The sequence below is a fragment of the Podarcis melisellensis genome, assembly GCF_964234715.1.
Source record: "Podarcis melisellensis genome assembly, chromosome: 16".
NCBI lineage: Eukaryota > Metazoa > Chordata > Lepidosauria > Squamata > Lacertidae > Podarcis > Podarcis melisellensis.
The window spans coordinates 7942006-7968863 of record NC_138533.1 but is presented as its reverse complement, the minus strand read 5'-3'; the positions used below and the strand labels follow the sequence as shown (position 1 = coordinate 7968863).

The window sequence follows — 26858 nt, the reverse complement described above, 5'->3', positions numbered from 1 at the left end:
GCACAAACAACCCTGTTTGTTAGGTTAGGCCGAGAGACCGACTGGCCCAAGATTGCCCCGCATCTTTCATGGCTGAGCGGGGATTCGAACCCTGGGCGCCCGGATCACAGTCTGACACGCTAACCACTATGTTGCTTCTTAGCCTCTGGCTGCGTTCGCAACATAAAAAGCACCCAGGCACACCCCAGCAAGGAATCCTGGGAACTGTAGTTTGCTAAAGGGTGCTGGACCCTTTAACAAGTGACGCAGGTGGCAGGGACGCAGGTGGCGCAGCGGGTTAAACCACAGAGCCTAGGACTTGCCAATCAGAAGGTCGGCGGTTCGAATCCCCGCGACGGGGTGAGCTCCCGTTGCTCGGTCCCTGCTCCTGCCCACCTAGCAGTTCAAAAGCACAAAGTGCAAGTAGATAAATAGGTACCGCTCCGGCAAGAAGGTAAACAGCGTTTCCGTGCGCTGCTCTGGTTCGCCATTAGCGGCTTAGTCATGATGGCCACGCCGGCTCCCTCGGCCAATAAAGTGAAATGAACACCACATCCCCAGAGTCGTCCACGACTGGACCTAATGGTCAGGGGTCCCCTTACCTTTAAGGGGTGCTGGCAGTTGTATGTAAGAGATAGACTACAATTCCCATGATTCTTTGCTGGGGTGTGTGTGGTTGCTTTAAAGGCATGGCGCGAACACAGCCGCAGAGAGAGCCATAGGGAGAGATCTTCTCCTGATGGCGACTCTGGTTCAGCTCTGGGTCAGTCCGGGGCTACACGGGAGCCCTTTCTCCTTACACCCAGAGCATGGCCTTTTCAAAAACAAAGAAAAAAGCGTGGGCCTCTGCACATGCCCCGGGCGCCCTTCTTTTTGCCATGGAGACCCTGCGGCCGACTCTTCTTCCCCCAGCCCTGATCTCCAGGCCAGAGGGCAAGACGTTCACCTTGCAGGCCTCTTCCTCGTTTTCCAGAAATTGTAACAGCGCCAGAGCAGCGTTCTGGGCTAAAGAGCCCCCTGAGAGAGCAGGGCTGGCGTGCGGTGCCAATGCTAATAGGTTGCCATGGTACCCGTTTGGAGTGACCCAAAAATAGCCAAAGTGGGAGAGGTTTTGTGTGTGTGTGTGTGTTGGCAGGCAGTACTTTTGCCTCATGCATGTTGCCTCTGAGCCTGGCTGTTCCCCTCACCCCAAAAATAAACCTTTGTCTCCCCTTCGTTCATCAAGCGCTCTCTTTCCCATGCCAGCTTTGGGACGGCTGGGTCTCTTGGGCAGGTTTTCCTGGCCAGGGCAGACAGCGAGATGGTATCGCATGTGGGAAAGGGTGGATAGGAGCCCCCCCCCACCTGATCTGACCCCTTGCTGGGCTCCTGCCCCATTCCGGATGTTCCCAGCCTAACCCCCGTCCACCTTGGTGCCTTGTCCAGCCCTCGTTTCCATCACTCATCCCTTTCTCTCATTTCCCCCCATCCTGCTTCATTGGTTCCTTGGCTGCATTGTGGGGTGGAAGCAGTGGGGGGGTGTGTGTGCGTGGAAATTAAGGGTTTCAGAAGACTTTGTGGACATTTGGTGTATTCATACTGTAGCATTTTCTCCCTGCTGACGAAGAAGACTTAGGCCGCATTTGCACAGTACAACAACTTTGAGCTGATCCTCAAAAAAACGGGCTTTTTCCCCTTTGCAAGAAAAGCTGCACAACTGTGAGCTGACCCCCCCCCCCCAAATGAGGCTTTCCCCCTCTAAAAACAAGGTGCGTCTTATGGAGCGAAAAATACGGTAGATCCACACTAAAGGAAGCTCGGCTCAGGCAAGGTGGTATGGGCCCCTCGAGTCAAGGTTCCACTTTTAGATGCATGTTTCACTTACCGTATAGGACAGCTTTTAGTTTCTCCCTATCTTCCTAATGCATATTTCACGTTCCTGCGTTTCTCTTCGGCTGCGACCTGCGCCTGCTGGCCTTGTTCATAAATTTGTGAGTCTGACTCCCGCTCTCTGTTCTCCCCAGCTCCAGGAATTGGTCTGCCACGTTATGATGGGGAACTTGGTGATGTTTCGGAAGGACTCCGTCCTCAATATTCTGAGTGAGTTGGGCTCGGCAGGGGAGAGGTGCCAAAAAACAAAGTCTTGGTTAAAAGGGGGGGGGGATAAGGAGTGTGTTTAGATAGACCCTTCCGCTCATTCTATAGTAGTGGTTAGAGTGCTGGGCTAGGACCCGGCAGACCTGGGTTCAAATCCTCCCTCATCCGTGAAGCTCACTGGGAGGACATTGGGGTCCAGTTATCATCTCTGAGCCTCGCAGGGTGGTTCCCAGGGTGGACAGTGGGATTACTTGGGGGGCACAAAGAGGTGAGGGGTGGCAGAGGGCACCAGAAGTGCCAGTGACTTATCAGACTTTGAAAAGCTGGTATCATATAACTGAAGCAAGCTCATCTGGTTTGTTGAATTAAACTAAATCATGTGAATTGGATTTTGAATGAACGCGCAATTAATTGCCCCTGATTCGAATTTCATTGTGTTACCATCTTCCTTAGTGGGACGTGGAAACCCAGAGAATCCTTTTTATAGGATAGGGGGCACGGGGGGTGAGTTTATGGAACCAAGTAGACGGTGGTCCTGCAAAGGTTTGGGAGCCCTGCATTAAATACAGTGGTACCTCTGGATGCGAACGGGATCCGTTCCGGAGCCCTGTTTGCATCCTGAGTAGAACGAAACATGCGTCTGCGCGTGCGCAGGTCATGTTTCGCCGCTTCCGTTCATGCACGTGATATCATTTTGAGCATCTACGCATGCGCGAGCGGCGAAACTCGGAAGTAATGCGTTCTGTTAATTCTGGGTCGCCGCGGAGCGTAACCTGAAAACACTCAACCTGAAGCATATTTAACCCGAGGTATGACTGTAATAATAATAATAATGATGATGATGATGATGATGATGATGTTTGTTTGTTCCTAAAAATATTCATATGCTGCTATTGGTAAAGAAAAAGAAAAAATCAGAGCGGTTACAATTATGCATGAAACAATGCAAGCCAATGTGAACTGAGTTGCCCTGCCACGTTTTTGACAGCCAGGCTCTTTCCTGCCTTCCCTCTTTCCCCCTTGCCCACTTTTTCCAGTTCAGAGCTTGGAGTGGGAGACCTTTGAGCAATACTGCACGTGGCAGCTGTTTCTGGCCCACAACATCCCCTTGGAGACCATCATTCCCATCCTCCAGCATCTCAAGTATAAAGGTGAGCGTGGCACAAACATCCTCTCCACCGGCCATTTCAGGGTTAGGAGGGACACACAGCCGGGCAAAATAGGAATGTTTCCCCACCCCCTTTAAATTCCTCCCGAAAACCAGTAATGAGGGAGGTGGACAGAACTCACCGGGCAGGCTGTTTTGCAAATGTGGGAGGCGCCACTGAGAAGGCCCTGTCACAGGTCAATGCCAACCAGGTTGCTCTCTCACTAATTGCAGGGTCTGAGATGATTGATGTTGGGGGAAGATTCTAGTCCTCATTGAGGAAGGCACTATAGGTACTTGGGTCCTGGGCTTTGCTTATGTAGACCATTTCTGTACCGCTTAGTATAGGAATATCTCTCTAAGCAGCATGTGACAAACGAAAGCAGGAACAGCACAAAACACCCAATAAAACAATTACCGTATTTTTCGCTCGATAAGACACACTTTTCTCCCTCCAAAAATTAAGGGGAAATGTGTGTGCGTCTTATGAAGCGAATGCAGGCTCCGTGGCTTCAGTGAAAGGGGTCAGTGCGCACTGACCCCTCTTGCTCTCCAGGCTTAAGGGATAGCTGCCCGAAGCCTCCGGAGCGCAGCAGGAGCTCCCGCTGTGCTCCGGAGGCTTCGCGTTGCTTTCACTGAAGCCAGGAGAGCAAGAGAGATTGGTGTGCACTGATCCCTCTCGCTCACCTGGCTTGACTTTGCTGGAGAGGCGCTGCACAGCTTTCCCTCTCTGCACAGCGCCCCTTCAGCGAAGCGGGAGGAGAAATGGAAGGGGCTCCGCTTCTCCTGCCGCTTAGCTGAAGGGGCACTGAGCAGAGAGGGAGAGAGATTTTTTTCCTTGTTCTCCCCCTCTAAAACTAGGTGCGTCTTATGGTCGGGTGCGTCTTACAGAGCGAAAAATACGGTAATACAAATTACAAATAAAGCTATACTCCTTTGGACGCACCCCCTCAATCTCCTGGCCTCTTACCCAGGACTCCCTCCACCCTGACTCCACCCACCTGGTGCCCAAACATACTGGCAGAACACCCCCCAAAAAAACTCGCACCCTGGGAGAGTTCCTGGGACCTGCTGGGATCCGTCACTCTGGACTTCCTTTCATGGAGCCCTTTCCTTTCATGTGACCAAGTCCATCGCTGACGATGGTTAACAAGAAGGATGTTGTCACACATTGGAAAACACTGCCCAGTGGCACCAACAAGCGTGTGCCTTTGCCGCTATTTATTCTATTTATTATGTTTTCATACCGAGAGCCAGTGTGGCGTAGTGGTTTTCGGAGGCAGGGCTCAGTTCCAGAATACTTGAAGGAAGAAACGGTTCAGGTTTTCCCTGAGGAGACACTGTGTGTGTTTCTTTCCTCATGCATCCTGATATGTCATGGATTAAGAGCCACAGGTTTCCATATAATGCGGTGTTCCTTTTCAGATCGTCTTGAGTCTCGGCGTCTAGAAATGCATCTCTCCCTAGCTTAATTTCCAGAAACAGAGACATTGCAGGGTCCATGTCTACCTATCTGTCTAATTAAACTCTCTATCCTCTCCCTGGTTAGGACCAGAGGGTCTGGGGTTCGAATCCCCACTCAGCCATAAAACTCACCTTGGGCCAGTCACACTCTTTCTCACAGCCTAACCTAATTCACAAGGTCGTTGTGAGGATATAAATGGAGAGGGGGGAGAAGTGTGTTCACCACTTTGCGTTCTTTGGAGAAAAGGTGGGATATTAATATTAATAATAATAATAATAAATTTTATTTATACCCCACCCTCCCCAGCCAGAGCCAGGCTCAGGGCTGCTAACACCAGTAAAATTACAGTAAAAACATAATGGGGGGGGGGAACCAATTTAAAATACAGGTTAAAATGCAATTTAAAATGCAGCCTCATTTTAAAAGTAGCCCATAGATCAAAACCATAAGGGGAGGGAAACATAAGGGTCAGACTGAGTCCAAACCAAAGGCCAGACGGAACAGCTCTGTCTTGCAGGCCCTGCGGAAAGATGTCAAGTCCCGCAGGGCCCTAGTCTCTTGTGACCGAGCGTTCCACCAAGCCGGGGCCAGTACTGAAAAGGCCCTGACCCTAGTTGAGACCAATCTAACCACCTTGTGACCTGGGACCTCCAAAGTGTTGTCATTTGTGGACCTTAAGGTCCTCCGCGGAGCATACCAGGAGAGGCGGTCCCGTAGGCACATGGGTCCTAGGCCACCCATATGAATGTAAGAATAAATTACAAGAATGCAAATCTGTGTGCTGACACTAACATACTGGGCCCAGGCTGAAGGCCACAGCTCTGCTGATGGAGTGGCAAATATAGAGATATATGCTGCCCAGGAGCTCAGAGCTCTGCATCGGAGTTGGTTAGCAGCTGCTTAACAAACCTCTCTCTGCATTTCAGAACACCCTGAGGCGCTTTCCTGCTTATTGCTGCAGCTGAGACGGGAGAAGTAAGTATCCAAAACGCTGTATGTCACAGTTGCCTCAAGTGCGCTTTGAGCGGAGGTGCCTGGCTTCAGGGCTGCATGGGAAGAAAAGGGTCTCTCAGGGAGATGGCTGGCGCCCGCCCAAATACAGGGGTGGCGAGGCAAGGGATGGAGAGAGAAAGAAATCAGGCAGGAGGAAGGCATCAGTCGGGGCTTTTAACACTTCCCATGTTCCTCCTATGGGATGCGGGTGGTGCTGTGGGTTAAACCACAGAGCCTAGGACTTGCTGATCAGAAGGTCGGCGGTTCGAATCCCCGCGACGGGGTGAGCTCCCGTTGTCCAGTCCCAGCTCCTGCCAACCTAGCAGTTTGAAAGTACAAGTAGATAAATAGGTACCGCTTCGGCGGGAAGGTAAACAGCATTTCCGTGCGCTGCTCTGGTTCGCCAGAAGCGGCTTAGTCATGCTGGCCACATGACCCGGAAGCTGTACACTGGTTCCCTCGGCCAATAAAGCGAGATGAGCACCACAACCCCAGAGTTGGCCACGACTGGACCTAATGGTCAGGGGTCCCTTTACCTTTTCCTATGTTTCTCCTGGGTGTGCTCCTAAGCAGGGGCAAGGAACCAAGGGCCACAAATGGACCTCTACTCTCCACCTGGCCCTCCTAAGGTTCTCCTTTGCAATTTCCAGGATTGTTTTCACCCGACTTAGTCTAGGGCAACTTCCTACATCCCCCCTGTCTCCTGATGCAACTTCTTCCCATGTTGGGAAGAGCTCTCTGAGCCTTCCAGCTTTTAATAAGCCCAAACTTTTGACACACAGCAGCTGAGGGTGGGAAATTAAAGCTATATTTCACAGACACACAGAGCAAATCGCTTCCCTGCCTCCTCTCGCCTCCCCGCTCTATGTAATCGCCCTTTAGGGCTGCGGACGGCATTGCAATGAGTTATGGACAGGGTTCGTGAGGCCACGGCGGCTGGGGAGCTATCAGAAGGCAGAGTGCATTCCCTCCCCGCACCCGACTTGCAATTCCAAAATGTTAATTGGCGATCCAAGCGCCGGGGAAGGTGTGTTATCTCGTTGCTGGTTTGACCTGAGCTGGCTCCCAATTTCCTGCACGGCTGCTCAGATTAAGGCAAGACATCGTCTGCCTGGACCCAGCACACCCGCCCGGAGGCAGCAGCAAACAGCGGTCGAGGGTGTCCATGCCTTTTCCGATGGCCGGCACTGATAATTGCAGCCAGGGGCTTTGTTGGGTCTTCTGCATCCCCTTATGCAGGTTCCAGTGCGGATATCGGAGAACTTCAGTTTCCTTCTGTTGCAAAAACGCCGAGATTTAAAAGCCGGGGCAGCTAACCTTTTTATTTCACCGGGTCACGGTGGATGCGGCATATGTGCCGGCACTCAGCCCCTTTCCTCAGCTGATCCCTGCAAACAAGCTGCAGGTGGGGAGGTTATCGCTCCCCCCCCCCCCGCTCATCTAATGATAGATTTTTGCGGCAGCAAAGGGGCCAGATTGCAAGCCCCTGAGGGGCACCAGGCGGGGCAGAAAGAGTTCTGAAGACCCCCCAAGATGAGCAAAGAACTTGGTTGCTACTTAATTTAGCACTGGGGCCGCTCATAACTGAATTTGAGGTGGCAGGACAAAAGGTGACGATGGGGAGTTATGGGTTGTAGCCAGTGGTGGTCCTACTTGGAGTAGACTCACTGATATGAATCAAGCTCCGTTAATTTCAGAGAGAGGGGGCAAACCATGCAATACAGTGGTACCTCAGGTTACAGTCTCTGCTAACCCAGAAATAATACCTCAGGTTAAGAATTTTGCTTCAGGATGAGAACAGAAATTGCACGGCAACAGCGGGAGGCCCCATTAGCTAAAGTGGGGCTTCAGGTTAAGAACAGTTTCAGGTTAAGAACGGACCTCCGGAACGAATTAAGTACTTAACCCGAGGTACCACTGTACTATAAGCTCTGTCCATTCTGGATTTCTTGGAGCCTCCCAGCGTACGGTTGTTGGAAACAGGATGGTTATTTTTCTTTATTTTTGTCTGATTCAGTAGGGTTTTTTTAGTTGCAATCCCTTCTTCAGGCAGAGGCCAAGCATCCACCAGCGCCTTGCTTTTCCAGCTACTGCCTCTGTGACTTCTCTCCTAAAACTGGCTACTGTTTTGTGCTTCCTCCTCCCCAACTCGGACCCTCAGGGAGGCTGCAATGTCCCAGCGTGACCTTTGCCAATGGCCCCGCAGAGAGCGCCTTAATTTCTATTCATAAGGGGCCTGGAAGGGAGCAGGCTGTCTCTCCTCTCCCTTCCTCTGACCTGCCACGCTGAATGAACCCAGGAAAGGAAGGCAGCGCCCCGGAGCCCAGCGCCTCCTGCTGCCTTGAGGAAAACTCAGGCAGCTCCCCAGCTGCGTGTTCAACAGCAGGGGCATGCTGGGGAAATCCGGCCTCCCTTTGAGGCAGGCTTTGGCTCCGTGGGATATTTTTAAGGGATTTGCGCTGGGCTGGCTCAACTATGACAGCCAGAATACCTGTTGGCTGGCCGGGATCCAGGTCTTAATTCGGCTAAGGCTGCCAGAGGCAGAAGTGGACGGAGCTAACAATAATAATAATAATAATAATAATAATAATAATAATAATAATAATAATAATATTTTTTTATTTATATCCCGCTCTCCCCAGCCGAAGCCGGGCTCAGAGTGCCTAACAACAGTAAAATGACACAACATTCTCAAGTTACAGATAGATAGCCGTGTTGGTCTGCCATAGTCAAAACAAAAAAAATTCTTTCCAGTAGCACCTTAAAGACCAACTAAGTTAGTTCTTGGTATGAGCTTTCGTGTGCATGCATCTGAAGAAGTGTGCATGCACACGAAAGCTCATACCAAGAACTAACTTAGTTGGTCTTTAAGGTGCTACTGGAAAGAATTTTTTTTTGTTTTGACAACATTCTCAAATCATTTCATTATAAAATCAGTTCAAATAAACGCTATCTTTGTACAGTAGGCTGGTTTCTAAGCAGACGCCCCTGTCGGTCTGTCCAGACAAGCGAGAAACATGGATTAGAGTTCCAAGAACAGTAGAAGCCTCTGAGGGGGGCGGAGTCTGGTGAGGGGGCGTGGCCTGCGGAGAACTCCCAGGGGCCAGGCAGAGAGGATTGGAGGGCCACATTCTGCTGCCAAGCCCGAGGCTCTCTTATTAAATCACGACAATGGGACTTCTCCCGTTCTCCTGGTTTTCTTGCCCCTTGGAAAAACAAACAAAAAGCAGGAATAACAATAAGCCATGCATCTTGCCGCAGGCCTAGCGAAGACATGGTGAAGATGGTCCTCAGCCGGCCGTGCCACCCGGACGACCAGTTCACCACTAGCATCCTCCGACACTGGTGCATCAAACACGACGACCTCTTGGCCGAGCACATCAAGTCCCTCCTGATCAAGAACAACAGCCTTCCCCGAAAACGCCAAAGGTAAACATGGGCTGGGAAGGGAGGAGGAGGTCGCTTCAGCCCAGCGGGGAGCAGAAGGTAGATTGGGATCCGCTTCCCGGTTGATCTCCGGGTGATTTTGCAGTAGGTCAGCCGGGGTTTTCCGACAGCAGGAACAAGGCTGTTCCCTCCACCTGGCTCAGGAGAGAGGGGCACTTCGACCCTCCAGGAGTTGCTGCGAACTGCAGCTCCTGTTGGCGTCGTTAAACTGTGGAACTCACCGCCACAAGATGCAGCGACAGCCGCCAACCTTGTCGTAAACTTTATTGCACCATCCGAAAACATCAGCAGTAGCAGGCCGCCAGCCTAGATGGCTTTGAAAGCAGATTGGACTATCCTGACATTGTATATTATGGCCTATGTCTTGTGCCCATTTAATCATTACCGGTTTTACTTCTTCATCTTTGGTTTCCCACTCCAAAAGAACCTTATATGCCTTTTTAAAAATAATTTTGTATTTTCTTCTATCACTTCCTTTTGGAATCTGGAAACCAAAGATAAGAAGCCTTTTTTATTATCCTCCTTAAAGATACCCTTTAGTTGTCTATGATGCAGCCAGCTTTGAAGATGTTCTTTTACTTCGTCATATTCTTTCAAAGTTAACTTTCCCTTTCTTTCAACCTGCAGCTTTCTATATGTTGGCCACTCTCCTTTGTCCCCCTATATTTTAAGAGATAGTGCTTCAGTAGGTGATAGCCACCAGGGTGTTTTTGGTTCTAGTAAATCTTTATATTTCTCCCATACTTTGAACAGGGACCTTCTTATTAAACGGTTGTGGAATCCTTTTTGTACTTTTGCTTTTCCATACCAGAAGTAGGCAGGCCATCTAAACCTTGGAGGAGGAGGAGGAGGCGGCCAACAGTGGCTACTAGCCACAATGGCTATGCTCTTGTCCCGCAGTTGGAGACAGATGTTCCAGCTGCTGGAAGCCACAGGAGGGGAGAACTGCCCTAATACTCAAGGTTCTGCTTTAGGAGTTCCCACTGAGAACAGGAGTCTGGACTTAATGGGCCATTGGCCCTGATCCTGCAAGGCTCTACTTGTGTTAGCTCCAGCAAGCATGGGCAACCTCTGTTCAAGTTCTTCCTCTGTCTGCCTGCCTCCGTGGGGTATTTGGCTGCAGGCCTGATGCTGCTGCAGGCAGAGGCCATCTGCACAATGACAGCTTGCACCTAGAAAAACAGTGTGCCAGGGAAAAGGCACACGTGCTTGAGATGCTAGCTTTCTGCATGCAGGGAGTTTAAAACAAAACAGGAGGGATGTTCAAAAAAGCATCTCTCCCCCCACACTATCCAAAGGGATTTTGCTGCATGTCGGAACTACATATAATTTTATCCTCCATACAACACATGGGTAGAGGTTTTGTTGCAATACATATTTGCCTGTTTCTTGTGTTGCCCTTCTTTCCGAGGATAACAACAAAGGACTGCCCTGTTTTATCCTCACAATGGGCCTGCAAACTGAGTTAGCCTGAGAGAGGGCAACTGAACCAAGAATCACCCAGCGAACGTTTGTTGTTGAGTGGATCAAGAAAAGTATATCGGGCCTAATCGTCTGATGTCACTGTCATAAGGACTCGAAGCTTGCCCCGTTTTTAAAAAAATACTGAAAGCTGTAAACCTCAATCTGCACATGCAAAGAGAGAATATGGGCCGTGGGTGAGGCACCTAAAAGCGGCCACCAGCTTCCTCCGTTGCCACCCCTTCCCCGAGGACAAAAATCACACCTCCTATCATGTTTCTCTTTTCATCGTCTTATCCCGAGAGAGCAGAGAGCTGCTCGCTTTGCTTCTCCTAATTGGACCCACTTCCTTGAGCCGCCTTCACATCTGCATTGCAAACCCAGGGCAATTTATCTGGGAGATTTCCCTGCGGGGGGGGGGGGGCAGCCCAGCGGTGACCGACAGGTCCTGTGCCAGGAACCCAAGCCCAATTAGAGCCAAGTGGAAGTTTTTGCAGGGTGGGGAGGTTTGGAAGGATCCAGAGAGGAGGGCTCTGGGCTCTCTGGGCTACCTGGAGTCGATTTCACCTGCCTTGTGGAGGGGGCAAGGCAGATCTGCTGCTCTCTGCTTGGCTCGAGGGAGGGAGGGGGTCGTGCCCCCCCCCCAGAGCTCCTTCTGCCTCATAGGAGCAACACTTTGGATCTCGTGTCTGCGCTCCCATGCAATGTCTGGAAAAGGAGGGCTCCTTCTTTTTGCTCATCCAAAAGAGGACTCTGATCTCACTCTGCCTGCTCAGAGCCTGGCTACAGGTTGCGTCCCTATCACAGATGCCAAGGGTTCCCTGCGGTGGGGGAGTGCTTCGAGTGCCAGACTAGGACCTGGGAGAGGCCCGGGTTCGAATCCATGCTCAGCCCTGAATTTCAGTGTTTGTGAGCCTGGGGTCAGTCGCTGCCTCTCAGCCTAGCCTTGCCGCACGGGGTTGTAAGGATAAGAAGAGTGGGAGGAGAACCGCAGGTGCCGCCTTGAGCTAGTAGCTGCCCCCACCAAGTCCTCTTTCAAAGCCATCCCAGCTGGTTGCTCCTATCCCATAGGTGCGAGTTCTGCAGTTTGCACGCCCCGTGAAGAAGTCTTTTCACCTGAGCCTTCCACGTCCAGCTTCATCAGATACTCTCTCCTAGTGTTGTTGTTGTTGTTTAGTCGTGTCCGACTCTTCATGACCCCATGGACCAGAGCATTCCAGGCCCTCCTGTCTTCCACTGCCTCCCGCAGTTTGGTCAAACTCATTCTGGTAGCTTCGAGAACACTGTCCCACCATCTCGTCCTCTGTCCTCCCCTTCTCCTTGTGCCCTCCATCTTTCCCAACATCAGGGTCTTTTCCAGGGAGTCTTCTCTTCTCATGAGGTGGCCAAAGTATTGGAGCCTCAGCTTTAGGATCTGTCCTTCCAGTGAGCACTCAGGGCTGATTTCCTTAAGAATGGAGAGGTTTGATCTTCTTGCAGTCCATGGGACTCTCAAGAGTCTTCTCCAGCCCCATAATTCAAAATAATCATTTCTTTGGTCATCAGCCTTCTTTATGGTCCAGCTCTCACTTCCATACATCACTACTGGGAAAACCATAGCTTTAACTATACGGACCTTAGTGTTAGGAGGGAGGAAAACCTTTTCCTCCGCAGCTCAGAGCTAGAACATCGCCTTTGCGTGGTACCAGGCAGCTTCCTAGGTTCATGGCAAGACATTTCCCAAAGCAGGACACACACACACACACACACACACACACACACACACACACACACGGCATGTAGCCATTCATTCAGAGAACAAGGAGATCCTTCTTAACATTCACAGAGTAAGGACGACATCTAGTGGAGTTCCTTCTCCAGCATCCGAGCATCAACGCTAAGCAACTGGACCGGAGATTATTTTTAAAACAGACGGAGCCCTTCCCCCAAACATAAGAAGCCAAAATAAGCAAGTGGGAAAACCACAGACAAGTTGGAAGGCAGATACTCGGAGGACGGCGGCTACTGTTCCTGCCCAGATTTTTTCCTAGCTCCTAAGAATTGAATTGGAGGGATGCAGGTGGCTCTGTGGGTTAAACCACAGAGCCTAGGACTTGCCGATCAGAAGGTCGGCGGTTCGAATCCCCGTGACGGGGTGAGCTCCCGTTGCTCAGTCCCTGCTCCTGCCAACCTAGCAGTTCGAAAGCACGTCAAAGTGCAAGCAGATAAATAGGTACCGCTCTGGCGGGAACGTAAACGGCATTTCTGTGCACTGCTCTGGTTCGCCAGAAGCGGCTTAGTCATGCTGGCTACATGACCCGGAAGCTGTACGCCGGTTCCCTCGGCCAGTAAAGCGAGATGAGCGTCGCAACCCCAGAGTCGACCACGACTGAATCTAATGGTCAGGGGTCCCTTTACCTTTAAGAATCGAAAGTGAGGAGAGTGCTGCTGCTGCTGCTCCTCTCAGGCCCCACTCGCATGCATCCATTGCAGCCCCTGGGTGTCTGCTGTGGGAACAGGCGGCTGGACTAGATGGGCCATCAAAGCCCTTCTTGCGTTCTTAACTCATGCCTTCACGAGGGCTAGATACTTGGTGCGTTCATTGTAAGTTGTAGGAGGGGAAAGCAAGCAGACGCTCCCAGGGTTCTGAGTCTTTGCTGTTGTTTTCCATGCAAAACGTTAGAAGCCCATTTCTAATGACCCTGCCTGCGTTCTCTCTCTTTTCCCCCTTCCTTTCTCTGGCTCTTTGCTTCCAGCTTGCGCAGTTCCAGCAGCAAACTCGCCCAGCTCACCTTGGAACAGATCCTGGAGCACCTAGACAACCTGCGCCTGAACCTCACCAACACCAAACAGAACTGTAAGTGCATCTTTTCCCTTTGGCGATGAGGCCTTAAAGCTCAGTGCCAGAAAGTCCCCAGTGGCATCTGCAGGAAGGGTTTATAAAGACTCTCCCACAGAGAGCTGATGCCAGTCGATGTAGACAAACTCAGCCCTCCAGATGTTTTGGGACTACAGTTCCCATCATCCCTGACCACTGGTCCTGTTAGCTAGGGATGATGAGAGTTGTAGTCCCAAAACATCTGGAGGGCCGAATTTGCATATGCCTGATGTAGAGAGCGCTCAGCTAGGTGGACCAAACACCTGACTCCGTATAAGCCAGCTTCCTGTTTAAACCAGCACTCTTATTTAAGATCATGAGGACTAGACTCTTGTCTGAATTGTAAGTGCAGGACCGTAGCTGAGTGCAGGCAGAAAGTCCCAGGTTTGATTCCCTTTTTAAATATATATATATATGTTTATGCTTTTCAGGTTTGTACATTTCATTAATTTTGCAATCATTTTAACATTTCAAAACTTGACTTCCTTCCCCCCTCTTTCTACAGTTCCTTAAATTTATTTTTAATATCTTCTGCATATCACATGCATTAAGTAGAATAGAAACATCGCCACCCGACCCCGACTCCACCCACCATGCCCCCCACCTCTTTCCCCCTTTTCTTTCTAAGGTAACACTAATGTCTCAACAAATGAAACGGATCTGTAGAAAATGTAACTTGAAAAAAGAGACATTGCACATACTTTTGTAAACCAAGAAATCTTTAATATATATCTATATCTATCTTCTGTATATCCAAATTAACTTAATTTGCTCATTTATTCATCTACTTTAAATATATACTCTTATAAAACTGCAGGTTACTACAGTAATCCTACCAATGTTCATACCTGTTTACAATTTATCTGTAAATATTCCATAACCCATTTCCATTCTTTTATAATAAAAAAGTTTATTATCTTGATTTCTTATTCTTCTGGTAAGTTTTGCCATTTCTGCATATTCCACAAGTTTTTGTATCCATTCTTCCTTTGCTGGGACTTCTGTCATACATGAATAAGCTTCTGTACAGTTTAGGTAGTTCTCATAATTCCCAGAATAAGCTGTGTTTTTTTTAAAACAAACATTATTTTTTAAAAAAAGAATTTCATTGAAGGTTTTTAACACATGGAGCACTAAAATCCAAACACATTTATAAAAAGCAGTAAATCAAAAAAGAAGAAAAAGGAAAAATGTGGAATACTCGTTATCCTTACCAAACACAATTGTATAAAAAAAAGAGAAAGAAAGAACAGAGAAGACATAATTGGGGGGGGGGACCCTTTATCACATTTATATCATATGAATATGATATATAGAATGAATTGATTTTAGAATGCTGTGTTACTTTTATTGTTGTTAGTCGCACTGAGCCCGGCTTCGGCTGGGGAGGGTGGGATATAAATAAAAAATTATTATTATTATTATTATTAAATAAAAAAGAAGGGAAAATAGCTAAAAAGAAAGAAAGTTTCTATTCCCAATGGCATTTCCAGTTAGGACTGGGAGAGACTTCCCATCTGAAACCTCGCAGAGCCGCTGCCCATCCATGTAGACAAGAGTTCCATACCAGGAGTCTGACTCGTCAGAGGGCAGATTGCCTGGGCTCTTACGCATGCAAGCGACTTGGTGTTAAAAAAAACCCCATCTATGCCGTTCATCCTGCAGTCCTCTCAGATGTGCATGTTCCAAGGATGTGAAGCCGCCATGTTTTCTTAAAATTTCATTTCATTGACTTCCTGCTGCTCTTTCCTTCCGATTCCCCGGCAGTTTTCAGCCAAACCCCAATCCTGCAGGCCCTCCAGCACGTCCAGGCCAGCTGCGACGAAGCCCACAAGATGAAGTGAGTGCCCGTCTCTTGTGTTTGAGTTTGTGGGGTGGTGGGCGAAGGCTTTCCTTGGTACTGTATGGGGCTCAGAAAAAAGAGGGCACCCTGCTTTCCAGAGGAGAGCAAGTGAGCAGGAGAGAGATGGAGAAAAAAGTCTCGCCCTGAAGACTGAGCCGAGCAGAGGTTTGCTTGTAGGGCAGGAAGGGAAGGGTGTAGAACTTGCTTCTCTCCCCCAAAAGCAGGGGCAGCATGTGGGGTGGCATCGTTCCACAATCCCGGAGCCCTGCTGCTGCTGCTGTTTCACTCTCCAAGCGAGCAAACCAGAAAAAGGAGCAAGTAATCTTTCACTGTGGCGCTGTGGTCTAAACCACTGAGCCTAGGGCTTGCCGATCAGAAGGTCGGCGGTTCGAATCCCCACGACGGGGTGAGCTCCCGTTGCTCAGTCCCTGCTCCTGCCAACCTAGCAGTTCAAAGGCACGTAGTACAAGTAGATAAATAGGTACCGCTCCGGCGGGAAGGTAAATAGCATTTCCGTACACTGCTCTGGTTCGCCAGAAGCGGCTTAGTCCTGCTGGCCACATGACCCAGAAGCTGTACGCCGGAGTGGTACCTATTTACCTTCCCACCGGAACGGTACCTATTTATCTACTTGCACTTTAACGTGCTTTCGAACTGCTAGGTTGGCAGGAGCTGGGACTGAGCAATGGGAGCTCACCCCGTCGTGGGGATTCGAACCGCCGACCTTCTGATTGGCAAGTCCTAGGCTCTGTGGTTTAACCCAGAGGGCCACCCACGTCCCTCTGTATACTGTATATGTATATGACTGTATACAAACAGCAAATTGACAACCGGTGCGGATCTCTGAGCTGAGGTGCTGAAGGCCTTGCATCTTCCTGCAGCGTTCTCGCTGCAGCTTCCAGGTCGAGGTCAAGGCATTCCCTGACCTGCCGCCACCCCCAAACCTGAAAATGCTCTTGGGTGCAGAGCTTCTTGCACAGCCCGTGGACCCACCCTGTGCCATCTCCCCTCCCCAGGTTCAGCGACCTCTTCTCCCTGGCCGAAGAGTACGAAGACTCCTCCAGCAAGCCTCCAAAGAGCCGCCGGAAAGCCACCGTCTCCAGCCCCCGCAGCCGGAAGAACGCGGCGCAGCCCGCCAACAACGAGGAGGAGTCTGCCTCCAGCAGCGCGTCGGTGAGTGGAGCCTTTGCGGCAGGGACTGGGTTACGTGGGTACATGGGATGTTTTGTAGCTGCATGGTGCCCTGATGCGGCGATGTATATATTGTGGTGTGCAAATGCTTTTCATAAATAAGCATAGCAGCAGTGGGGAACCTCCAGTCCCCAAATGCGGCCCCCAACCTCTCTGTTCCGGCCCTTGGAACTTTCCCGTCACCATCCCCGAGGTCTCTTGCCCGGCTGGAATGTGCCCTTGGCATGTGATCATGCCAGTTATTGCATGGAGAAAGCAGCCTCTATGGATAGAAGCCCCATGACTTTTCCGTGGCTGGAATGCAGATCCAGGATAATTGTATTAAAGCAGTGGAAAGGCTGTTTGCCTCCGAGGGAATGTGAGACTTGGGCTGAAAAGAGTTTCTTTCTCCCACCCCCCTGAAACAAAACTTTCTTTCTTTCTTTCTTTCTTTCTTTCTTTCTTTCTTTCTTTCTTTCTTTCTTTCTTTCTTTCTTTCTTTCTTTCTTTCTTTCTTTCTCTCTCTCTCTCTCTCTCTCTCTCTCTCTCTCTCTCTCTCTCTCTTTCTTTCTTTCTTTCTTTCTTTCTTTCTTTCTTCTCTCTCTCTCTCTCTTTCATATTTATTGATTTTCACAAGTTTTACAAATTTACTTACAATTCAATCTCTGCTTTCTCTCAAATTTTGGCTTCCCACCCTTATTTCCATGATGTCTTTATTCCTATCTTGTTCCTACTGCTTTATATGACATACTTCAATACAATTATCCTCTATCTCACTTTTCCTTGTTTTCATTCCCCTGCTCATAATTCGAACCCTGGCCGCGTTTTCATTTGACTCGTAACAGTTCTTCAAATATTCCGAAAAGGGTTTCCACTCTTCCATGAACAGCTTGCCTCTTTTATCTCTCATTTCTGCATGTCCACCATATTTGGGGGAAAACAGACCTTTGGTAGATAGATAGATAGATAGATAGATAGATAGATAGATAGATAGATAGATATAATTTATTATGGTTGGAGACCAACTTATAAAACACACTTGGAGGTACAATCCCAGAAGGAAAGCAAACATTTAAAACAATGTACAACAATAAATTTAAAATTTATAAATGCCATATGTTTACGCTTCCAACAATTACTTGACACATCCTTGTGCACCTTAGTCAGATTGTTTGGTGTTTAAGATACCACTTACATATCATTGAAACACGGCTTTCTTTGCTCTCAGGAGGAGGAAGACACAAAACCCAAACCCACCAAGCGGAAGAGGAAAGGCTCCTCAGCGGTTGGATCGGACAGTGACTGAGGGGGGCGGGCAAGACCGCCTTGTCGCTAGCGGCTCCCAAGGTGACCGCAGGCAGCGGCAGAGAGCGGATCTGGAGCGGCCGGCCGGAGTCACCATCGGCAGCGAGGACAATGCTCTCTAAAGAGGGGCGCCGGCGGGACTTGGGACGCCTGGGCGCCCCCTCCCCCCCCCACCTTGGCACCGTTACAGCCTCTGCCCCGCTCCCCGTGCCTGCGAGACACTCTCTGCCCCCCGGCGTCGCCACCCATCCTCGCCTGCCCGCCTTTTGTACGGTGGCCGCGGGCGGAGGGGACGACGCGGGTGGTTTTCCTCAGGCCTGTCCTTGGCGGTGCGGGGGCCACTTCATTCCGCGGGCAGCGGCGCCAGAGAGAAGGGTCCCCTCTTCTCTCCGAAATGTAAATAAATGGTGTGAACCGGCGTTACTCCCGTCAGTGCTGCTTCCGGCGGGGAGAACCGGGAGTGGGGCTGGGCTTGGGGGGGCTGGAAATGTGAGGAGGGGCGAGGGGGGTTATCTCGGAGCCGGGCCAGGCTGTTCCTGGCATCGTTCCCCCCCCCCCAAAACGCCAGGGGCCCTTCCTCCCCACCCAACCCCAAGCTTGTTGTGTGTGTGCCCTTCCACCTCCAGAGAGAGAGAGAGAAAAAGAAAGGCCATTTTCTCCACACAGAGAACATTCCGGTTAACCACCCCAAAGCCTCAAACACTCCCCCCACCCCACTTCCCGGGGAGGTTGGGGGGGGGGCAAGGAGGCTTTCCTTTCTGCGGCCTCCCTGCCCTTCCGCGTACGACGGCCAGAGAAGCCTCGCTGCCCCGTTCCTGCCTCAAAACGACACACACACCCCCAGCCATACGAAGAAATGACTGCTAGGCTGTCGGCATGAAGGAAGGTCCCCCCCCCCCGGCCCTGCCCCACATCCTCCTGGCCAGCTTTTTGAGAAGCGGCCCCCCTCCTTCCTGAGAACCCCCTCTCACAGGGTTGGGGGGCGGGAAGGAGAGGCAGTGGTGGTAGTGGTGGGAGCAACCGACTCAGCGACAGGCGAGCGAGACGAGATGGTAGTTATATTTTTAATTCCCCGCCTACCCACTGAGAGATTATCATTTTTAAGTGGTTTTTAAAAGAGACAATAAAAACTGTCAACATGTTTTTTGTACAAGTTCACCTGTTTTGGACTCGTGTTTGTGTGCTGCCAGGTAGGGGTGGGGGGTTGCGGTCTTTGGGCGGGGGCTATCTCAAGTCCTTTTACTGTTTCCAGAGCTGGGTCCCTTTCCCCACATCCAGTCGTCACGGAAGGGGGGGTTATTTGGCTGTCCGGAAGGTGTCTGACTGGTAGGGGGTCGCCCAAGGTTTCAGGCAAAAGTTTCTCCCACCAGAAGTGGATTGAACCCAGCTCAACTCTACCTCTTTGCTCTGTAAAGGTAAAGGGACCCCTGACCATTAGGTCCATTCGTGGCCGACTCTGGGGTTGCAGCGCTCATCTCGATTTATTGGCTGAGGGAGCCGGCGTACAGCTTCCGGGTCATGTGGCCAGCATGACTAAGCCGCTTCTGGCAAACCAGAGCAGCGCACGGAAACGCCCTTTACCTTCCCGCCAGAGTGGTACCTATTTATCTACTTGCACTTTGACGTGCTTTCGAACTGCTAGGTTGGCAGGAGCAGGGACCGAGCAACGGGAGCTCACCCCATCACGGGGATTCGAACCGCCGACCTTCTGATCGGCAAGTCCTAGGCTCTGTGGTTTAACCCACAGCGCCACCCGCGTCCCTTCTTTGCTATGCACCTTCACCTTAAAAACAAAACAAGGACCCAGTCCTCATGGTTCTGATTTAAATCGGGGCATGGGAAGTTGGGCAAGTCAGGCCACTGGCCAATCTAGCCCATTACTGCCTGCACAGGCTGGCAGTGGCTCTCTGGGGTTTTTAGACCTGCTTTCCACCACACCCCCAGCCTTGGAGATGCATGGGATCAAACCGCGGTACCTCCTACGTGCCGTGTGGGAAAATGCTGGAGCGACAGAACTTCTTGTTCGCTTTGCACACCCTCCGACGAGCTCTCGGGTTTGTATCGCCTCACATTCCTGAGGTTTTGGCCCAGAGCGGTTTCTTGGGAGCTGGCTCGGATTCAAGGCCCGATTCGTAAATAAGGCAGGGAGCTTGCCCGCCTACCACATCGCTTCGCAGCTCCCAGCCACAACGGCTGCGTTCCAACTCTGCCGTTGGAAGCAGTGATATGCCTCCGAATATCAGTCGCTGGGACTTGCAAGCCGATGGAGCGTCCCTCTTGTGCCTGGGTCCTGATAATGGGCTTCCGATTGGCGTATCCGTTTGACCGCTTGCGGGAGAAGGGTGCTGAGCTAAGCTGGGCCATTGGCCCGATCCAGCAGTCGGGCTCTTCTGATGCTCTTAGAAACACAGAATCGTAGAATTGGAAGCAACCCCAAAGCTCATCTAGTCCAGCCCCCTGCCATGCAGGAATCTCATCTCAAGTATCCGTGACGGATGGCCTCGAAAACCTCCAAGGGGAAAAGAGTTCACAACCTCCCAAGGGAGTCCATTCTGGGGTCGGACAGCTGTTACGATCAGAAAGCTTTTCCTGATGTGTTCCTTATGGAACCTCCAGCTCCAGAGATAGTCTATCTAAGATTCCTAGGTCCTTAGCAGCATTTGGCCACTGTGAGAGAGCAGGATGCTGGGCTAGGCAGGCCATTGACCTGATCCTGTAGCTGGGCTCTTCCGATGCTCTTATAGAACCTCCAGCTCCAGGGGCAGTCTATCTACATTCCTAGGTCCTTAGGGGCAGGATGCTGGCCTCTTTGGCCAGCCTGGCTCAACCTGCGTTCTTAAATCGGCTGCAGCACCTAATAATAATAATAATAATAATAATAATAATAATAATAATAATATAATTTTTTATTTATATCCCGCCCTCCACAGCCGAAGCCGGGCTCAGGGCGGCTAACAACAATAAAATAATACAACATTCTAAAATCATTTCATTATAAAATCAATTTAACTCAAAATGATGGCAACCATTAGGCTAGAGTTCTATGAGGATCGCCAAAGGAGGGGGTCAGGCTGTGCCTAGCCAAAGGCCTGGTGGAACAGCTCTGTCTTGCAGGCCCTGTGGAAAGATGTCAAGTCCCGCAGGGCCCTAGCCTCTTGTGACAGAGCGTTCCACCAGATTGGAGCCACAGCCAAAAAAGCCCTGGCTCTGGTTGAGGCCAGCCTAACCTCCCAGGACCTCCAAGATGTTTTTGTTTGAAGACCATAAGGTCCTCCGTGGGACATACCAGGAGAGGCGGTCCCGTAGGTACAAGGGTCCTAAGCTGCATACGGCTTTAAAGGTTAAAACCAGTACCTTAAACCTCATCCTGTACCCCACCGGGAGCCAGTGCAGCTGGTATAGCACCGGGTGAATGTGATCCCGCAGAACCTAGAAGATTCTTCTTGTATCTTTTGCTCGAAGTTCCAGCTTTACGGCCGAGGGGGGGGGAAGATTCACACTTTCCGCAGCTTTCCAGTTTCCCAGCGAGTTCTGGCTTGCGCCAAGCAAGTCATTTGTACCAAACGTTCAAGGAATGTCTCCCTCCTGGAAACACCTCGGGAGGCGGCAGGGCAAGGGCGGAAATGTGGGTATTTCTGTTGCGGTTCCTGCTTTCCATTCCTCAAAACATCTGCAACTCATAGTGATGGAGGAAGCTTTGCCCAGAGGCGGCGGGGAAACAAAAAAAACTCCCCCAAAATGCCTTTAAGTAGGGGAAAGGTTAGGGCTGGTTGTTTTCTTCTCGCTGCTGGCAGGTCAGTGAGGAAGCACCGCTGAGCATCTCCTTTGCGTGCAGAAGGTCCTGGGTTCGATTCCCGACCTCTCCGGGTAGGACTGGGAGAGACTTTGGCCTGAAAACATGGAGACGATGCCATTTTGTACACAACACTGAGCTAAGCTGGACTAAGCGCCTGGTTTGGTATAAGGCAGATCCCTCTATTCCTTTTTAAATCGGCCCTTTATCCAGAAATGCGAGGGCCTCGTTGTATCTTTAGGAATGGGCCAAAACTCAGAGGCAGAAGGTTCCAGGTTCAAGCTGCAGATAGGGCTAGGAAGTGACCCCTGCCTGGAACCCCGAAGACCCATTGCCCATTATTCAGAACAACATGAGGACTAGAACCTTACATTCTTTTTCAAGGGAAGGGTCTTGAACCCCTGCTTTGCATGCAGAAGGCCCCGCATTCAATTCCTGGCATCTGCAGGTAGGCTGTGAGAGAGGTTACCTGTCTAAAACTCTGGAGAGCTGTTTGCAGTTAATCTACTGTATCAGGAAGCTCCTTTTCTTCCTGTTTTAAGTCAACCCCGAGGGCTAGAATCTCAATTTTCTTTCTAGGGCACAGGCCAAACGAGACCCAGTGGCAGAACATGTACTTTCTTCGCAAATAAGCCTAAGTTTAATCCCTGGCATCTTCAGGTAGGGGCAAGAAAAGCTCATTACTTTTCCCCCCTCTTTACAGGGAGAGAGCTGGTTTATTCTGACTTTTGCAAACCGTAGAGGTGAGAAGTGCGTGGGGACGAGAGAAGAGGAAGAAGAGTTTGGATTTGATATCCCGCTTTATCACTACCCAAAGGAGTCTCAAAGTGGCTAACATTCTCCTTTCCCTTCCTCCCCCACGACAAACACTCTGTGAGGTGAGTGGGGCTAAGAGACTTCAAAGAAGTGTGACTGGCCCAAGGTCACCCAGCAGCTGCATGTGGAGGAGCGGGGAAGCGAACCCGGTTCACCAGATTACGAGACTACCGCTCTTAACCACTACACCACACTGGCTCTCAGGGGGCGCTTGAACCGAGTGTGCATGTTGCGGGTGAGAGTCCAGCCCAGCTGGGTCCCTCAAAGGGTCCCTGTTGCCCACTCGGTCCTCGTCTTTGTGGCAGTCTCTGAACCCAGTGCCCACCAGCCCATTGACCACCTGAAGTCCGCACAGCGCCAGCTCCCAGAAAAGCTCATTTCTGAAACCCAGATGAGCTGGTACCAGTTAATGTAAGCAGTGCTGAGTGAAATGGACCTGACTCTGTAGATTCCTATTTAAATCAGCCTTTTTTTTTTCTTAGGAGGGGCGGTATCTCTGGTGGGGGACATGTCATATTCAACACCGGTCTTAAAAGACCTACACTGGCTCCCAGTACGTTTCCAAGCACAATTCAAAGTGTTGGTGCTGACCTTTAAAGCCCTAAACAGCCTTGGTCCAGTATACCTGAAGGAGCGTCTCAACCTCCATCGTTCTGCACGGACACTGAGGTCCAGCGCTGAGGGTCTTCTGGTGGTTTCCTCGCTATGAGAAGCCAAGTTACAGGGAACCAGGCAGAGGGCCTTCTCGGTAGTGGCACCCGTCCTGTGGAACACCCTCCCACTAGATGTCAAAGAGAAAAATAACTACCAAACTTTCGGAAGACATCTGAAGGCAGCCCTGTTTAGGGAAGCTTTTAATGTTTGATGCATTACTGTATTTTAATCTTTTGTTGGAAGCCGCCCAGAGTGGCTGGGGAAGCCCAGCCAGATGGGCAGGGTATAAATAAATTGTTGTTGTTGTTGTTGTTGTTGTTGCTTCCGTTGTATCCTCATTGTTCCGTCTAGGGAAGCTTTTAATGTTCAATAGGTTATTGTATTTTAGCGTTTTGTTGGAAGCTGCCCAGAGTGGCTGGGGAAATCCAGCCAGATGGGCGGGGTATAAATAATAATAATAATAATAATAATAATAATAATAATAATAATAATAATTGACAGTTTGTCCACCTTTGGTGCACTCAGCTCTCACCTGTGGCTCCCAGAAGCTGTTGCCATGCAACAGCGCCCACACCCTGGGAAACAGCTTCAACTGGCCGGCTCAACCAGGTGAGCGGAGCCAATGAACCTCAAATCCTCAGTGAGTTAGGGGCTTCCCCTGCATGCGAAGACAGGCAGATTGAGCGAACGAGAGCAATGGTGGGTCCAGCGGTCAAGAAGGCGGGTTTTGCTCGTGCTGTAGAGGGAAGTGAGAGGCAGATGGGGCTCGCTGACCTGGGGAAGTCACCCACCCAGGAGAAGGAAATCTCTGATCATAAACCTCTGCTGCCTTGCGGGATAGTTTCAGGAGAAGCAAAGGCACAGGAGAAAACCCAAAACAACAACAAACCTCTGGTTACGTGAAACATTCAATAAACACACAAAACGTGACCGGCTGTGCATTTGAAAAAATTATATATACTATTCATTGTATAAAGCAGAGACATCACCTTGCCGACAAAGGTCCGTATAGTTAAAGCTCTGGTTTTCCCAGTAGTGATGTATAGAAGTGAGAGCTGGACCATAAAGAAGGCTGATCGCCGAAGAATGGATGCTTTTGAATTCTGGTGCTGGAGGAGACTCTTGAGAGTCCCATGGCGCCAGGGCGGTCCTGGTGGCTCACTGGAAGGACAGATCCGGAAGCTGAGGCTCCACTACTTTGGTCACCTCATGAGAAGAGAAGACTCCCTGGAAAAGACCCTGATGCTGGGAAAGATGGAGGGCACAAGGAGAAGGGGACGACAGAGGACGAGATGGTGGGACAGTGTTCTCGAAGCTACCAGCATGAGTTTGACCAAACTGCGGGAGGCAGTGGAAGACAGGAGGGCCTGGCGTGCTCTGGTAAAGGGGTTCATGAAGAGTCAGACACGACTAAACGACAACAACATTCATTGTATTGAATTGTAGACTTCAACAGAAGTAGCTCATAAAGTTCAATGAAAAAAGTAGAAGACCCAGTGGATCAGTTCATTCTCTAATCAGTTCATGCATACGGTCCATATATGTGTAAGTGTCTATTCCACCTGTTTGTTCATAGTGTCCAACATGCCACACAAATGGTTGTTGCAGTTCCACAGAATCCTTTCACAGAGTCTAAGACAAGGATTTCCGGAATATTAGCCTTGTTTCGCCATCTTAGGCCTCATCAGTAGTACAAACGCATATACGAGCTCACAGGACAGTGGATCTTATGGCATAGTAGTAGCTGCTGTCAGGAGAAAACCCTACACAAATCCAGGGTGGAATCCCTAAGACTGTTGAGCAGCGTCTTGTATACCTCCTTTCGGTAACTCCTGCAGCTGAGCCGGTGCCCAGATATCTTCTTTTGCTTTCCTTTGGACCACATCCGCGAGGCTGAGAGGGGGGTCTTGTCGTTTGGTCAGCCCAGAACCTCCAGACACACTGGCCAGGCTTGTGCCTTGGGGCGGTCACTCATTGCACCAAAAACAACGCAGGAGGCAGCAGTTCTGAGTTACTGGTCTCTGCAACCACAGCAGGCCAAGATTCTCCAGTGGTTAGACTTCACCCCTGGAGGTGCACTCCATTGTCTCTCGAGACAGACAGATGCCAACAATTATTCACGAGGACTGCAATCTTGCTGGATCTTTTAAGCAAAGGCTCATAGCACCAGAGTCTCCATCTGACTCAGTATATAAAAGAGGCGAGTTTCCTTATGTTGTTCAGGCAGTCTGTATAAATAGCCATAGGTTTCTGTAACGCCCTGGCACCACTTTCCATAACCCAGTGCCCTCCATAGGTCTTGGAATGTTCTCCCTGTTGGCGCCAGCCCGTGCTGCTAATGGCCAGGAATTACAGGAGCTGTAGCCCCAAACATCTGCAAACATCTGGGGAAGGGTGCCCTAGATCTCTCTGGCGTGTACCCTCCCTCCCTCCTTTAAAATAAATTGCCACTTGAGAGTTTTTACAGGGCTGCCCTCAGGAACGAATGTTGACATATGCCTCTCCGCAGGTCTAGCTTGGAAACCCGGGGCTTAATTCCACTTTAAACCCAGGGTTGGGTTGTTTTGTCTGGAGCCACAAGGTAGCACCCAATTTCTCTCTCCTCCCACGGATATTGGGTCCTGTCGGCCTACCTTGCAGGCTCGTTGTAAGACTTGCTGAACTGATGCACAGAAGTGGTTTGAATTCTCCAAAGCCAGGGGATGGTGGGAATATTGCGGCCCTCCAGATGTTGCTAGGTTTTTTAAAAAATAAATTTATATCCAACCCCCTCCTCCCAAAGGAGCCCATTCCTGACCACTAGGCATGCTGGCTAGGAGCTGCTGTCTATCACTACCCGGAGGAGTCCCCTGTCCCTCCTCTAAAACATTAGCTACAAATGGCAAGTGGCTTTGAGGAGAGAAGAGGAGGCTTGTTCTTCAAAGGTCCACCTAGTCCAACATTCTACTTCCAACTCAACATGGAAGTCACACCGTTGGTCCATCTATTTTTTTAATATACATTTTTATTAATTTTAACATACAAATTATAAAACGTACCACACAAAGTATTACAAATACACTTTTTTGGACTTCCACCAGCACCTCCAATGATCTTCCGTCCTAACCTCTTTTTATGCATTACTTAATTTTATATTGTCTTTACCTCCCTTAACTTATCATCTCCCCTTTTCCATTTTTACAATATTTCCAACAATACTCCTCACAGAACTTCTTGCAAACCTACAAATGTCGTCTGATCATCACAAATACTTTTCATCTAGTTCGTAAATTTACTCCAGTCTTTGGTAAAATTCTGGTCCCGCTGGTTTCGAATCCTTCCTGTTAATTTGTCTAACTCTGCATAGTCCACACCATTGGTCCATCAAGCTCAGTATTGTCTACACGGACTGGCAGCAGCTCTCTGAGATTTCAGATGGGGTCTCTCCCAACCCTACTGGGAGATGCTGGCATTGAACCTGAAACCTTCTGCATGGAAGGCGGATGACCTACCAATGAGTGACAGTCCTTCCTCTGAAGAGCAAATTCCAGGGTCTCATGGTTGTTATGAAAGCTGCTTTAAATGGGAGCCTAAAGAAGTTGCATTTTGGTCCATTTAAGCTCAGTATTGCCGACATAACCTTGCCAACAAAGGTCCGTATAGTTAAAACTCTGGTTTTTCCAGTAGTGATGTATGGAAGTGAGAGCTGGGCCATAAAGAAGGCTGATCGCCGAAGAATTAATGCTTTTGCATTATGGTGCTGAAGGAGACTCTTGAGAGTCCCATGGACAGCAAGAAGATCAAACCTCTCCATTCTGAAGGAAATCAGCCCTGAGTGCTCACTGGAAGGACAGATCCTGAAGCTGAGGCTCC

The 26858-nt window shown here is 50.0% G+C and overlaps 1 protein-coding gene across 3 annotated transcripts in view; it reads left to right on the top strand.

Moving 5' to 3' along the window:
• INTS3 (integrator complex subunit 3) overlaps positions 1-18896 on the top strand; it is a 91827-nt gene extending 72931 nt beyond the window's left edge. For all 3 annotated transcript variants that reach the window (XM_081891366.1, XM_081891365.1, XM_081891367.1), the window contains 8 exons: positions 1983-2058; positions 3093-3206; positions 5594-5642; positions 8922-9089; positions 13304-13404; positions 15193-15265; positions 16285-16441; positions 17667-18896. In XM_081891366.1, coding sequence (XP_081747492.1) covers positions 1983-2058; positions 3093-3206; positions 5594-5642; positions 8922-9089; positions 13304-13404; positions 15193-15265; positions 16285-16441; positions 17667-17744 — 816 coding nt within the window. In that variant the 3' untranslated portion in view covers positions 17745-18896. The remainder of the gene's footprint in view (positions 1-1982; positions 2059-3092; positions 3207-5593; positions 5643-8921; positions 9090-13303; positions 13405-15192; positions 15266-16284; positions 16442-17666) is intronic.
• The last annotated feature ends 7962 nt before the right edge of the window (positions 18897-26858 follow it).